We start from the raw sequence: 11,431 nt of genomic DNA on the forward strand, positions 1-11,431 counted from the left end.
TGCTGCTAGTTTTTTGTTTGTAATGTCTGCCTGTGAGGAAAATTTTAATAAATCAAGAAATGATCAAGTATAGCATTCAATACATCTTTGCTATTCAAATTCATGCTACTGTCAGTTTTGAGTTATTTCTCCTTAACACTTAACAGTTTTGTGTGTGAATTATATATATATATATATATATATATATATATATATACACACATACACACACACACACTCTCTCTCTCTCTCTCTCACTTATACTTCGAAAGTGCAGTGCTGCAAGATGATTTGTTAGAAGGCTAGAGGCTACAGCAGGAGATATTTTCCCAAGGTGTCACTCACTGAGATAGAATTCAAAGCAAACTCTGTATTCACATTCTCTGGTCTATGTCTACATATGCACATGCACACATGTGCACGCACATAATTATGTGTGTGTTTGTGTATGTGCACATACAGCTGTTTGTGTTGTATGTGTCTTCACTTTGATAATGTTTCAACATAACAGTGTTGTTATTTACATTTGCATAAATGATACCTCCCATAAATTGATGGTTTAGTCAGTCTCAGTGTGTGAAGAGCAGTGAGAAAAATGCACCAATTGGAAAACAATTAAATATTGGTGTCAGGAAGGGCAGCTAGCAGTAGATTACTTCTTTAATAATTCTCATCCAACTCATACCAGTATGGAAAAACGTAAATACATAGTTATAAAAGAAATGATGATGCTGAATGACAATGATGACAGTAGTGATGCTGCAGCTTGTATGTACAATGTCATACATATAGGCTATCATCAAAAGTTTCTGGACTGCACATAGTGTAATTGTGCAGTTCAGTAGTTGGGAATTTAGTGTCAGATGTAGTGTCCATAAAGTAATATTGATCTCAGTAATGTTATATAAATTCTTACCTTCGTATGGATCAAAAGATAGTGGAATTTCCATATCAACTTTAACATGCCCATTGCTTGTTCTGCTTTCCTAATTCCTTTTACAAACTGACTATCAAATAACTAAATATTTGCAACCATTATAGCTGAATACTTGAGGTGACCTGTGGTCTTTATCACTTCTCTTTCTCTACTACAGTTGAATGTATCAGCATTCATTATATTCATCATTTCTTAACCAACCTTGCTCCTCTCCCTTATTAAACCTGCCAATATTTGTTGCATTTCGTTTGTCATTCTTGTGATCATCACTTGTCATCAGCATAATGTAGATATGTTACCTTTTTTTTTTTTTTTTTAACGTCCATTGTATTCCACAAACTCTTCCTTGCAAAATGTTATCCCCCATCACACAAACAGTCACGAACACAAAAAGTAGAGAAGGTAGAATGCCTCACTGAATAACACCATACTTTACCTCAAAAGTTCACTAAGTTTCATCCACTTTGACTTGATATAAGGCTCCTTCATGCATGTTTGAAATTATGTCAGTATATTTTTTAGGTATGCTGTAACTTCTCATTATCTTTGGCAATGCTTGTTATTATATGCTATCAAAAGCATCCTCATTTCATTTGCCTATTGTATAATATGCCACGCACATGCACACACACACACACACACACACACACATATCAGTATAAATGTTCATGTATGTGTGTGTGTGTGTGTGTGTATGTACTTACCATATTTTTATATAGATCTTTATTCATGTGTATATTAATACTTGATTTTGTCTTCACACATACACCCACCCCCACACACACAATCATTTTGGATAACTTATTTGCAAGTTTTTGAGTTATTAATTCTATGTATTTCTACCAAATTGCTCCATTAACTTGATCTTTATATGATAGTAGGAAAATATATTGTGATAAAACTGAAAAAACTATGTATTCAGTGTTGTATTAAATACATAGGTAAATGTCATCATATATTTAGCTAATTAATTTTTCTTAAAATGCCTGTATTATATATAAATGTATATATATACATACGTATGAATATGTATGTGTGTGTGTGTGTGTATACATATAGAGAGAGTGAGAGAGAAAGAGAAAGAATGTCATGTTTCCTTTCACCTGTGTTGAAATCTGTTTACTTTCAAAACTTATCAATAACTATATTTTTTGTTTTTTAAGATTCTTCCTGGTGTAAAAACAGACAAGTCAGGTGGATCACTGAAGAAAAACCTGAAAGCCACTGAACAGTCATTGACATGTTTGATTAATGAGAAATCACTGATCCTTTATAACAAATTAGGAAATGGTTCATTTGGAGTTGTCCGAAAGGGTGATTGGACAATGCCTTCTGGAGTGAAGGTAAATAAAGGATTTTTTTTTTCCCTAGCAAAATAATGCTTATTTCTATTGATGCACAATTTGAAACTTAAATATCATCCTTCACCCATGTCTATTTGTCATCATCATTTAATGTCCATTTTGTATTTCTGTTTATCTATCTGTCCTCCTATGCATCATTGATGTATACACATCAATCTCTTCACATAAATTAGCTGCAGTAGATTTGGGATAGTTATACATATTAGAAATGAAAACTCTTTGAGGGAACTGCTACCTTTCTTCTCAAGAAGATTTGTTCCTTTCCTTTTGAAAGTCAGGTTATATAAGACAGGAGACACCAGCAATGAATATAGATTATCTACAACAATCAAAGAAAAATAATGATCTAAGTATGTTAAGGTGTGAACTTGTACAAAATCTTAAGTGTCTGTAAAATGAAAAGCAACTGGTCACCAAAAATGGAGGTCAAGATGTGCAGGGAGACAACTGTCATAATATTGATGTCATACTAGAGGAAAGAAAAGAGGCAGTGAATTGATGGATTTTTTAAGGATTTTTGTAGGATTTTCGAGCGAGATCGTTGCCAGTGCCCCTGGACTGGCTCTTGTACGGGTGGCACATAAAATACACCATTTTGAGTGTGTACCGCCTGACTGGCCTTCGTGCGGGTGACATATAAAAGCACCCACTACACTCTCTGAGTGGTTGGCGTTAGGAAGGGCATCCAGCTGTAGACACTCTGCTAAATCAGATTGGAGCCTGGTGTTGCCATCCGGTTTCACCATTCCTCAGTCAAATCGTCCACCCCATGCTAGCATGGAAAGCGGACGTTAAACGATGATGATGAGGATGATGATGATGGTACCTGTGTGCAGTAGATCACTGATGAAGTAGTTAAAATTAAAGCTGTTAATGCTGAGCATCATTAATAAAAAAAATGCAAAAACCAAAATGTATGGAAAGCTTATGTAATCACACCTGACTGGTCATGCTATGCCATATTAACTTCTAAAAACATTGAACTGATGAATTAGGAGGAATAGCTGTAGCATTGTATTCTCTATTGCTTATGATAAAGGAATTGTAACATATTTGCTACAAAATTTCTATGTGAGATACATGTACTGAAAATACATGTATCTCAAGAAAGTGATTAAAAAATAATGAACTGAATCTGATTTGTGGGATTTATACTGTGAACTTGAACTGGTAGTAGAAAGTTGTGCAGATTTAACTTGAGACAATGTGATCAAATCTTAGAAACTAGGAACTAAGAATGGTTGCAATGAACCAATTAAGATGCTGAGCAAAACTGTTCAGTTAATGTCAACAAAGAAAAAAAAGCTGCTATGGCAAAGATGTGATGATAAACAAGAAAAAAGTGAATATTGACCTTAAAATTAGCTAAGGTATTGTTTGTCCAATAAACTTTTGAAATTATATCAAGAGTGAATATGATTATTATGTCACCCAAGCTGATGTAATTTTATTTCTCTTCAGAGTTTAGTTGCTGTGAAAATTCTCCGTCATGATATTCTTGCATTGCCTGGAGGATTTGAAGATTTTGTAAATGAAGTGAATGCTATGCACTCTTTAGACCATGAAAATCTGATACGTCTCTTTGGTGTTGTTCTTTCATCTCCCTTAATGATGGTAAGTACTGCTATGTTTTGTTTCATGGACTAGTAGCACACTATTTTAATGGTGTTTATTTCAATACTTCATTGTACAACTGTAGGTACAGACTTATGTAAATAACTTGTTTCAAGATACAGTATCTTTGTGAAGAAAAAAAGAGGGATCGGCCAGATGAGGTTTAATTCTATGTTGGGATTTCTTCAGTAGCTAAGTACCCTTTTTAACTGTCCATAGAGATATTACTTATGAACCCTGTACTACTAAAGGTTCAAGTAAATTGTGTAGGTCAACTTCCATTAGAATGAAGGCAGCATCTTTGGCTTCTAAAGACAACTGAAAATGATATGGCTCATATTCAGTTTGAACTTCTATAAAGTGACTCTTGTAAGAGAAATGTGAGCAAGAGAGTAATTCCAGAAAGTTTAACAGCTCTGTGTAGAAATGATTGAGAAAAGTGTTTGAGGATGAGATGAAAAGAAACAATTTTATCAGATGGGCATGGGTGGAGGTGATATGCAGTGTGCTAGCAAAAATAACTACAACAGTATTTTAATGTGAGGCACACTTGATTTTTATAGAGGAACAACAATAGATTGGAGCTGAAATATTTTCTGAAGAGGAAGCTTGTCTTTCGATGTAGATTTTCCAATGTCATAAAAGTGCAATCACAGTAAGAGATATTGTCAAAGATTGTGAAGTGTAGCACTTTGTAGCAACTTAGCTTTGATTATTTACTGTTCATGTGTACTGAGTGTGTATAGTAAAACAGTTTTCCTATATGTTTAGCTATTGTGTATTGTGCTGTAAACTAGGTTGTCACACTCTCATTGGAGGTTGTTTTCAAGTTTTCTATTCATGGAAGCTGTGCAATCTATTATGAAATGTCTAAGACATTTAGAGATAATACCTGTCTTTAGAAAGTTAAGGAGAAGTGGTGAGTTGTGTAATCTGAGTATATATATATATATATGTGTGTGTGTGTGTGTGTGGTTAGAAGTATTGGCAGATATGTCATTACTGTAGAGAAAGATGATATTGAGAGTCAACTGCACTTTGTAGTATATTAGAGTTGATAGAATGTGGTTCAGGGAGAGCTGTATCAGTTCGTGTTGCACTGAAATAGTCTGACTAGAGAATTCTATATCAAGATGAGAAACAAATGGAGCTTGTAAGTGAGGAAACTTAGCTTGGGATTTCTCATTCCAGACACAGTGGAGAGCTTTTATGTTGTCAAGGGCAACAATATTACTTTTGCCAAAGTTCTTAAGTGTGAGAGACCATTGGTAATTGATATTGAAAGGCAAGTCTTTGAGAGTAATTTATCACTGCTTCCATCGCGTTTGAAATGTTCGAAGTAGGAGCAACAAGGCAGTAGCTGGTAAGATAAAAAAATGTTGTCCTTTGTGGGAATGGAATTTGTGGTGTAGATGTATTTAGAGAGAGAAAGATTGAAAAGTTTACTGAGGACACAGGCTAACTCTGGAGTATAATTTGTTAGGGTAATAGAATACGTTGGAAAAGTTATTGATACTCTTTAAGCTCCTGAACATCCCAGGTTGAACTGTTCTGTGAGAGAGAGAGAGACATTCTTTTTAATCATATTTTAACACCCATGTCAGTGTCAGCATCATTAATATGACTAAACATACATCAATTTACTATAGGTTACAGAATTAGCACCACAAGGAGCTCTTTTAGACAAGCTGCGTCGTCATGATTCTCAAAAGCTGTTAATAAGCACACTCTGTGATTATGCTATTCAAATAGCGAATGGCATGAGTTACTTGGAACTGAAGCGTTTTATTCACAGAGATCTTGCCTGCCGTAATGTGTTACTTGCCACCCCAGAAATAGTAAGTATTCCATTTACTCAACATCTTTTACATCAATTTTCTCTTAATTTCTTTGACATTCTTTAATATATATATATTTTTACAATATCAAAATCTTCTTGGGATAAAAATACCTGCTACACATTATTACTTCTAAAAATTTTCTCGCACCAGTGAAAATGATTTTTGACAGTAAGCAAATGAGTTTGATGGTTTTTAGTATCTACTTTTTATGTTTGAAAGCTCAAATATAAATGTGTTAATAAATTCAATCAAATACCATTAGTAGTTATGGCTGTGTGGTAAGAAGTTTTCTTCCCAAACACATAATTCTGGGTTCAGTTGCACTGCGCAGTACCTTCAGCAAGTGTCTTTTATTATAGCCCCAGGCAATCCAAATCCCTTGTTGTGTGTATATGTGTGCATGTGTGTGTATGCTCCTGTAACTTAACAGTTTGGCAAAAGAGATTGATTGAATAAGTACTGGACTTAAAAAAAAAACAAAAGTTAGTGTTGGAGTTGATTTGTTCAACTAACATTCTTGAAGGTAGTGCCCCAGTATGGCCACAGTCTAATGACTGAAGCATGTAAAAGACGAGAGTTAAATATAAATCAATTTTTTTTTTTTAAATCAATCTGCAATTTTGTTTTTTGACATCAATTTTTATGAATGCTCTGTTGTAGATTAAAATTTGTGACTTTGGTTTAATGCGAGCTTTACCTAGTCAAGAAGACCATTATGTTATGTCAGAACAGAAAAAACTTCCATTTGCATGGTAAGACTGATATTCCTAATATTTTTTAAAACATTTCAAGAAAGAATTTGGAACATTTTTGTTAATTTGTTACACTTCAGCAATTTTCCAACTATTGCAGTGCCATGTAAAAAGCATCCAGCTCACTTTGTAAACTGGTTGGTATTAGGAAGGGGATACAGCCATCGAAACCAAGCCAAATCAGACTGGGACCTGGTGCAGCTCTCCTGCTTACCCACTCTGGTCAAACTGTCCAGCCCATGCCAGCATGAAAAACAGACATTGATGATTATGATGATGTAATAGTTATAAGCCTTCAGTCACTTTCAAGCTCAAAGTAGAGAGCAATCAATGCATGGGTCTGTCTGAGAATATTCAGAGAGTATGCAACACATAGAATATCAAAACAGTGTTCAAAAGTAACAGCACATTTTGCAGATGCATCACTGAGGTTAAACCTACCCAAGAGTGTCCAGAACATAAGAAATGTATTTGTAGCTTCTTACTTATTTGTGGAAGATTCTATAAATAAACTAAGCCGTTCCTAAATGTTAAAACAAAGGAATATTGTAAAGCTTTAATGAGAGGGGAAATATACCATCAAATATCGTATGGCTGAACATACGATATTTGATGGTATAAAAGACACACAATCGAATTAGATGCATCCCAGTTTCAGCAGCATATGCTCTGGGAAACAAGTTTTTGTGATTAAAGCATGTAGTATTACAAACAATCTACCAGTACATTACAGAATATTACAAAGGTACCTGAGCTATAACAGAGAATATTACTGTATGTAAAAAGAAAGGCTAAGTAGAAAAGGAGACCATCTGGATTAAAATTAGCATAAAGCAGTGAGTGTCAGGGACAAAATTAGCTTAATCCTTTAGCATTTAAACTGGCTGTATCCAGCCCAATTATTCTACCAGTTTTATGTTCAAGCTGGTCATGTCCTACTTCTCACACCTACCCTGCAATGTCATTGTAAAAATAAACACCTATGTCAGTGAAATCTCATGGCTACAAGATAATACATGGTTAATTCAAAGCAATGTGAATAAACAAGCATTACATTTGATAGAGTAATCTGAATGCTAAAGGGTTAACAGAAACCCAATTTTGCCAGTTTCATTTGACTTATCGCTTTCTCTACTGGATATAATTATGTTCAAGAAAGCTAGCTTTCACTTGGTTTACTACTGAATTATACTGCTAGTCTTGGTCTCTCCACCTTGCTAAAAATTCTATCGTTGGAACTATAGCACATTGGATTAAAAGTTAATCAGAACAAAGATGTTATTTTTTGAATATAAGTCAAGGAAAAGTAAGGCCTACAATATATATATATATATATATATATATATATATATATATATATATAAACAATAATCAAAATATGAAAAATATTTCAGATGTTTGGCCTTTAATGTATGCATAATTGTTGTTTAGTCAAGTAGAAAGAATTTTGCTGCATAGTGTATATTTGACTCTGAAAAATTTGAGAATCAATACTTTCAGTAGTTAAAAATATATTGTAATGTGAGTTAGTTTCTTATAGAAGATAAAGTTTTTAAAGGTTTGATTTGTAATTATGAATGATACTATAGCAATAAACCTGTCAGTGGGTTTTTGCTCTCTTTCATCTCAATTTTTGGCTGATATCAAATGTGATTTTGCATTGAAAATCTTAGCACCTAATTTGATTCATGAGGTTACTTCTTGTTGCAAAACATCAAATAAAGGTGCATTATCTTGATTTGTTAGACATATATAGACATTCTTAAATACAATATATAATATTTATATGTGGAGTTATAACCTATTCTGCTAATGCTAAGTGAGTGACTAATTATCTTCTAAAGATAAAGTTGCTGAAAATGCAGAAAAGAAAGTTGTAAGTACTCTGTAGTGTGAAGAGTAATGCTGCCACCCATCATGTTTGGATGGATTCTTGTTAAAGAGTTTGTTGCTCTTTTCTATCTTTAGTTAGTGTTTAGAATATCTAATATGATTTGTTTTTAATCAAAGTTAAAAGAAATTCTTTTTTGATGTGACATTTGAATGGCTTGACAATCCAAACCCTGGTAAAAGTTTTCTATTCTTGCAGCCACGAGTGTGTAGATTCAGTCATAATTATTTGGTTAATGTTCTAAATATTCTATTATGTTCTCAAACAAAAATATAAATACTCAAAATAGATATCATGGAGAGCTGTTCAAGCTTGATTATTTAGTATTTGAGAGAGTGAAAAAATACTCACTTTAACAACTGCTGCAGATTTTTCAGAATGCTCCAGCTCATAAAAAAAATATTAAAAAATTTCTTTGCAAATACAACTCATTGAAAGATTTGCTTTTGAGATAGCAATATACTTACGTAAGCTATTAATTTTGGTATCTATTTAATATGCTTATTATCATAGCTGTACTAAGGCATTTGAAAATAAAAAGAAAACTTGAAAAATATTTTATCTTGGAAAAGTAAAGAATTTTGGCTCTGCAGTACAAAGATGGAGAAATATCAGTGAAAGTAACTGAAACTTTGAAATTGTTACTAAAGCTATCAACTAAAATGCATTCTCTGTAATCTTTTTAAAGAATTGATTTTACTTCAGAAAATTCTCCAAATTCTTCTCTGATCAGTTTTAAAACCTAACCCAAAATTTTAAGCATGTCTTTGAAGTGTTAACTGTTTGTATAAACTACTGATTATTAAGTGTTATGTTATCTGTGAATAGTATGAAATAGTTTTGTTAGATTTGTTCTCCTGATTATTTGCAGGTGTGCACCAGAGAGTTTAAAATCTCGGCAGTTCTCTCATGCTAGTGATACATGGATGTTTGGTGTGACTCTCTGGGAGATGTTCACTTTTGGTCAAGAACCATGGATGGGTTTCAAAGGATCTGAAGTAAGAAGATTGATACTTTAATTTTTTGATTAATTATATAATAATTATTTATGTGTTATATTAGTTTTTATTTTCAAATGTTCCTTTATTTAATAGATCTAGCAATTCTTAAAAACAAATTGAAGAGTTAATTATTTTCAGATGCTTATTTGAATATCATTTAAAGCATTAAATTGTTTGCTATCCAATTTTAGTGTAGGATTAGATTTCTCTGAATATAGATTCATGTATCAGGTTGATGTTGTTAGAATAGTATTTTTTCTTTCTCTTCAAAGGTCCTTTATAAGATTGATATAAATGGTGAACGTCTCAGTCCTCCAGAGTATTGTCCCTCTCATATTTACCAAATAATGCTGCAATGTTGGGCCAACAAAGCACAAGACAGACCAACATTCTTAGCTCTCAGAGACTATCTTACAAAGGTAAACAATTTCTGCCACCTGCTAAGTTATTGCTATTTGTATACAGGAGCTCAACTTTATCAGTTTTAGATGCTGTGTCCAACGTTATTGATAACATTGAGGATTACCAAATAAGAAAATATGTTTCTTTTTTTTTAAAGAGATGTCAAGCTGAAAAATCTTTGTCATAACATTTGATAGTGTAATTGGATGTGACATGTTAAGGTTCCAATAACTTTTAACATGTTTTAATATTTAAAGTGTTATCAAATGCATTTTTCCAATCCTAAATTTTTTGTGCAATATCTCTGTTTTAACATACATTGTAATTATAAATGTTTTATTCAGCAATATTATATGATTGAAACCTCATGTTGTTTAAGATTATATATAGGAGCTTGGTAAAGTTAGTCATTTTAGATCTTAGTCAATAATTATGTTGTTTTCTAGTTTATTGCTGTATTATTTCTTGTTGTCTTCTCTCCTTTTCTTCAGTGTTGTTACTCTGTTGTTTCATTCTGCTGTTATCTTTTCCACTGTTATTGTCTCTGCTACTATCTTCTCTTCATTATCCTCTCTACTGTTATTGTCTCTGTAGTTATCTTGTCAGCTGTCATCATCTCTGCTCTTATTGTCTCTCCTATTGTCATCTCTCCTGTTGTCGTCTCCGCTGTTATTGTCTCTCCTGTTATCTTTCCTTACCTTCTCTTTTGTTGTTTTTTTCTGTTATCTCCTGTTATCTTCTCCTCTCTTACTTTCTATGCTGTTTTCTTCTCTCCTCTTATCTTCTTTGCGGTTGTCTTCTCTTCTGTTATCTTATCTGTTAGTATTTTCTTTTGTTATCGTTTTTGTTATCATCTTCTGTGTTATCTCCTCCATTGATATATTTTCTTTGCTTTTACCTTCAATGCTTCCTTCACTTTTCTGTCTTTTTTTTCCATCTTCTAAGTTATCTAGCCTCATAATTTACTATTTAGCGTAGCCTCACTTCAGAGGAGAAGGTTCTAATTAATAGGGAATGTGAGTTTGTATGTTACCTGCATATGTTGAGTTGTTTTTTAAATTCAGGTATTTACTTGTGGCTTCTCTGTGTTGTGTACTAGAGAATGGGTTATTGTTTGAGATGAAAGATGTGAGATATACTATATTATATACTTGTAGATAATTCACAAATGCAAAAAGGCTGCAAAAAATATCAGCAACTTCTTTATGAAACCTAGCATTGGACTAGAAATTCAAAGCATCACTGACACACAAAATACACTGGCAATGATTGAGTATAGCTGGTTGTTATGTTTACTACACAATGTAAATGAATAGTAATGTTTTAAACAAATATAAGTTGTTAATGGTACATGCAAAAGCAGGTGCACTCATTTGCAGCAAAGTCAATTTTGTTACAGAAGAAATGCATCTGTGATGATATGCTTGTTAACTTTTTACCTATAGGTGCAGATGTGGCTCTGTGGTAAGAAGCTTACTTCCCAACCACATGGTTCTGGGTTCAGTCATCATTAGTATCTGTTTTCTGTGCTGCTATGGTTTGGATAATTTGACAGGACCCAGCAAACTGCAGGACTACGCCAAGCTCCAGTGTCTGCTTTGGCATATTTTCTCTGGCTAGATGGCCTTCCAGATGTCAACCACCTTACAG

General features: G+C 33.2%; 1 protein-coding gene across 1 annotated transcript in view; it reads left to right on the top strand.

Annotated features, from left to right (window-relative positions):
* Positions 1-11,431, top strand: part of LOC106867394 (activated CDC42 kinase 1) — a 31,154-nt gene that overhangs the window by 4,588 nt on the left and 15,135 nt on the right. Inside the window, exons 2-7 of the mRNA XM_014912257.2 lie at positions 2,080-2,259; positions 3,742-3,894; positions 5,544-5,732; positions 6,396-6,487; positions 9,250-9,376; positions 9,652-9,798. Of these exons, the coding sequence (XP_014767743.2) occupies positions 2,080-2,259; positions 3,742-3,894; positions 5,544-5,732; positions 6,396-6,487; positions 9,250-9,376; positions 9,652-9,798 (888 nt within the window). The remainder of the gene's footprint in view (positions 1-2,079; positions 2,260-3,741; positions 3,895-5,543; positions 5,733-6,395; positions 6,488-9,249; positions 9,377-9,651; positions 9,799-11,431) is intronic.

The sequence above is a fragment of the Octopus bimaculoides genome, chromosome 3, assembly GCF_001194135.2.
Source record: "Octopus bimaculoides isolate UCB-OBI-ISO-001 chromosome 3, ASM119413v2, whole genome shotgun sequence".
Classification (NCBI taxonomy): domain Eukaryota; kingdom Metazoa; phylum Mollusca; class Cephalopoda; order Octopoda; family Octopodidae; genus Octopus; species Octopus bimaculoides.